Below are 3,702 nucleotides of genomic sequence, written 5' to 3'. Positions count from 1 at the left end.
CATTATATTACCACCACTAATTAAGTGTTAAAATGTTATTAGTTGGCATTCAGAGAGTCGAATGAGTTCCACAGTTGGACAGGGCCAAAAGTTTTACTGCAAGAAAAGCTCTAATGTACAGACATACAGGTTTGTGTTTGGATGCAGCCTCAGCCTTCTCTCTTCAGTGACATCTTCTCCCCTCTTCCATCCACACAAGCTGTCATACATCATCTTTGTCTTCTCAGTGGCCAGTCAGTCATACTCTGCTCCATCCTCCTCCTGCTCCCTCATCCTCACCTCCCCCACCTTTGTATGTGGCGTGATGTGGCTGAATGATCACGACATGCCTTTTAAATGTTAAGTGGCGTAGGCAGTAGTGTGCAGACTGTGATTCACTCAAAAGGAGGGGCTTAGTGAGAAGTGTGGTGCGCTCACATGAGACTGTTGTGTTAGAAAGACTGAATACAGAGAGAGAGACAGAGTTGTGTGGTGTGGTTTGCCAGCCTTAATTCTCCTCACCGAGGTTCTCCATTGTAAAAGTACGCAGGGAGGAAGACAGAGATGGAGCGGATGGAGTCCATGGAGCCGATCTCGGCATATTACACATCAGCTTACCCTGAGATTCAGCCTGATAGTGGCTATGGATCCAGAGAGATCACAGAGAGCCAGGCAAAGACTCCACCAGCTCTGACATATGACGAGGAACTGGTGCACAAGGTATGGAGATATGGTTAATACAACAGGTTTTAAATCCAGGAATTGTGCTACAAACCCAGTCAAGTTAAGCTTTTTACACTCACATTTCAAACTTTACCAGGCTGCTTTTTGGTCAGCTACAAACACATCTCATGGCCTTTTATGTTTTTTGTCTTCTTTATTCATTGGTCACTTATAAAGGAAATGTAATGTCTCTAAAGCCTGGCCTCCAGCTTGGGGACACCTCCGTTCTGGACCTGCTTGGCGCTCTCCGTAGTGCTGATCTTTCTAGTTGGTCTGTTTCCAGCATCGTTGTGTGAAAAATCTGCCCAAAACACATTGATCTGTGCTGCTCAACTGTGCTTTTAGAGTGATGCTCCAACATAAGCTTCCTGCATCTTGCTGCTATAGGGGAAGGCTAAACAGAGGTCACTTTCTGACTAAGTGCAAGACACTAGATCTGTCCATTCCTCAGAATGAGAAATGACAGTTTAAAGGCTGTTTTGGCATCTGGACTGTAAACAAGTACTGAGTATTCATTCAGTCTGCACACTATAACCCCTGATTACAAAGTGAGGACATGTTTTTAAAATTGTTTTGTAACTATTAGAAATCAAAACCTGAAAACACAAAGACACGTCAAGGAGGCAATTCACATCTGATGCCAAAAACCATTTTTGAACCTGTGCCGGGCTTATAATCTTGTGCCATATAAAGCACTTACCTGCAATATAAAGGGACTTTATGTTACTTTTTATGTTGCAAGGGACTTTGTGTTATTTATTTATCTACTTTATATTTCATTTGTATTTTGTGGCATTCATGTGGACAGCAAAGTAAGAATTTCAATGTATAGGAAAGCACATTTCCTAACTGTGCATATGACAAATAAACATTTTAACTTGAACTTTACTGGTTCAGTGGCTAATTCCACACTTTTTTTCCTGTATTCAAATGAATGGGAAAATTCTTCTTCAGCATACTTTCAGATATTTCAGGTATCAAAATCAGCTCTTCGAGGACATTCATGCTTCTCTTTAGAAGTTTTCCAAGCCTTATACCTTTGAAATATTTAGCTTTATTTTGAAAGTTTTGCCCCATTCAAATGAATGGGAAAATTCTACTTCAGCATACTTTCAGCATTTCAGGTAGCACAGCTATCAAAATGTTCAGCTCTTCAAGGACATTCATGCTTCTCTTCAGAAGTTTTCAAAACGTCATACATTTTAAATATTTACCCTTATTTTGAAAATTTTGCCCCATTCAAATGAATGGGGAAATTTTTACTTCTGCACACTTTCAGCTATTAAAATGTTCAGTTCTTCAAGGACATTCATACTACTATTCAGAAGTTTTCTAAACTTTATACATTTGAAACATTTAGCTTTATTTTGCAAATCATGCCCCATTCAAATGAATGGGGAAACATTTAATTCTGCATACTTTCAAATATTTAAATGTTCAGCTCTTCAAGGACATTCATGCTTCTATTCAGAACTTTAGTAAACTTCATCCTTTTGAAATATTTAGCTTTATTTAGAGAATCTTGCCCCATTTAAACGAATGGGAAACTTGTACTTCAGCAAACTTTCAGCTATCAAAATGTTCAGCTCTTCAAGGACATTCATGCTTCTATTCAGAACTTTAGTAAACTTCATCTTTTGTTTTTTTTTTTTTGTCCTGGGTCTTTGAAGACATGGCTGGTTGATAATTACATACTCTGCTCTGTACAGCAGGTTTCATATCAGTAATTACCATCTGGTGCAGTGCATGAAGGTTGACGAGGATTATAGAAGAGGTCTGAATCTAAACTGAGGGTTCATGAATTTGTGCGTAAAGATTCAAAATCTCTCAAGTGAAAATTTCCCTTTCATGTGCATTTTGAAAAACATGCCACAGCGTGCACTGGTTGCATCCGGAAGTAAACCTGGAAGGTTTTGTGAAGCATTTCTGGTCTCTAAAAGTAAAATTACATTAGCTGAGGAGTAAATGCAATTGTGCATTCATTTTACCTTTGAAATTGGAAAAAAAACTGCTTTTGACACTGAACTCCTCTTAACAGTGGTGTTCTGTTCTGACTGTCCTGCTAGTAGACTTTACTTAATGCCACTGCTTTGGTTTAATCACACTATACATTTTTGGAAGACCTAATCCACTGAATAAAGGATGCTGTGTTGAGTTTGCAGTCATAGCAGAAATCATAATTGATCTTTGCCTGACAGAGATGTCACTTCCTTCCGTTTCTAAACTTCATGCATTTTAAATATGTTTCTTTATTTTGAAAATCTTGCCCCATTCAAATGAATGGGAAACTTCTACTTCATCAAACTTTCAGCATAATTTCAGCTATCAAAATGTTCAGCTCTTCAGGGACATTCATGGTTCTCTTCAGAGCTTTTGTAAACTTCATACTTTTAAAACATTGAGCTTTATTTTGAAAATCTTGCTCCATTTAAATGAATGGGAATATTCTACTTCGACATAATTTTAGCTATCCAAATATTCAACTTCTCAAGGACATTCATGCTTCTCTTCAGATGTTTTCTAAACTTCATACTTTTGAAATATTTAGCTTTATTTTGAAAATCTTGCTCCATACAAATGAATGGAAAAATTCTACTCCAGCATACTTTTAGCTATTAGAATGTTCAGCTCTTCAAGGACATTCATGCGTCTCTTCAGAAGTTTTCTGAACTTCATACTTTTAAAATATTTAATTTTATTTTGAAAATCTTGCTCCATTCAAATGAATGGGAAAATTCAACTTCAGTATAATTTCAGCTACTGTTAGGATTGGATTTCAGGAGTTAAAGTTATTTTTCTACTTATCATCAGTATTATTTTGCTTTTACAATGGAAAAGTTCAGTATGACTATTTGTCTGTGTTTCATTAGCAGCTCCATGTATCAGTATTAACCTAGGTCTTATGCATGCATCATAGTCTTAATATTCAGCTTTGAGTCAACTAGTAGTATTTCTTGTCTTCTTGGTGAAATGTGCATAAATTGATTGCAGAGATAAGTG

General features: G+C 37.1%; 1 protein-coding gene across 1 annotated transcript in view; it reads left to right on the top strand.

The window, feature by feature from the left end:
* The first annotated feature begins 395 nt into the window (after window positions 1–395).
* LOC109965178 (ras-related protein Rab-37-like) overlaps window positions 396–3,702 on the top strand; it is a 53,379-nt gene continuing 50,072 nt past the window's right edge. Inside the window, exon 1 of the mRNA XM_020608987.1 lies at window positions 396–699. Coding sequence (XP_020464643.1) covers window positions 544–699 — 156 coding nt within the window. The 5' untranslated portion in view covers window positions 396–543. The remainder of the gene's footprint in view (window positions 700–3,702) is intronic.

The sequence above is a fragment of the Monopterus albus genome, unplaced genomic scaffold (genome assembly GCF_001952655.1).
Source record: "Monopterus albus unplaced genomic scaffold, M_albus_1.0 scaffold96.1, whole genome shotgun sequence".
Lineage (NCBI taxonomy): Eukaryota > Metazoa > Chordata > Actinopteri > Synbranchiformes > Synbranchidae > Monopterus > Monopterus albus.
This window is presented reverse-complemented; position numbering and strand designations above follow the sequence as displayed.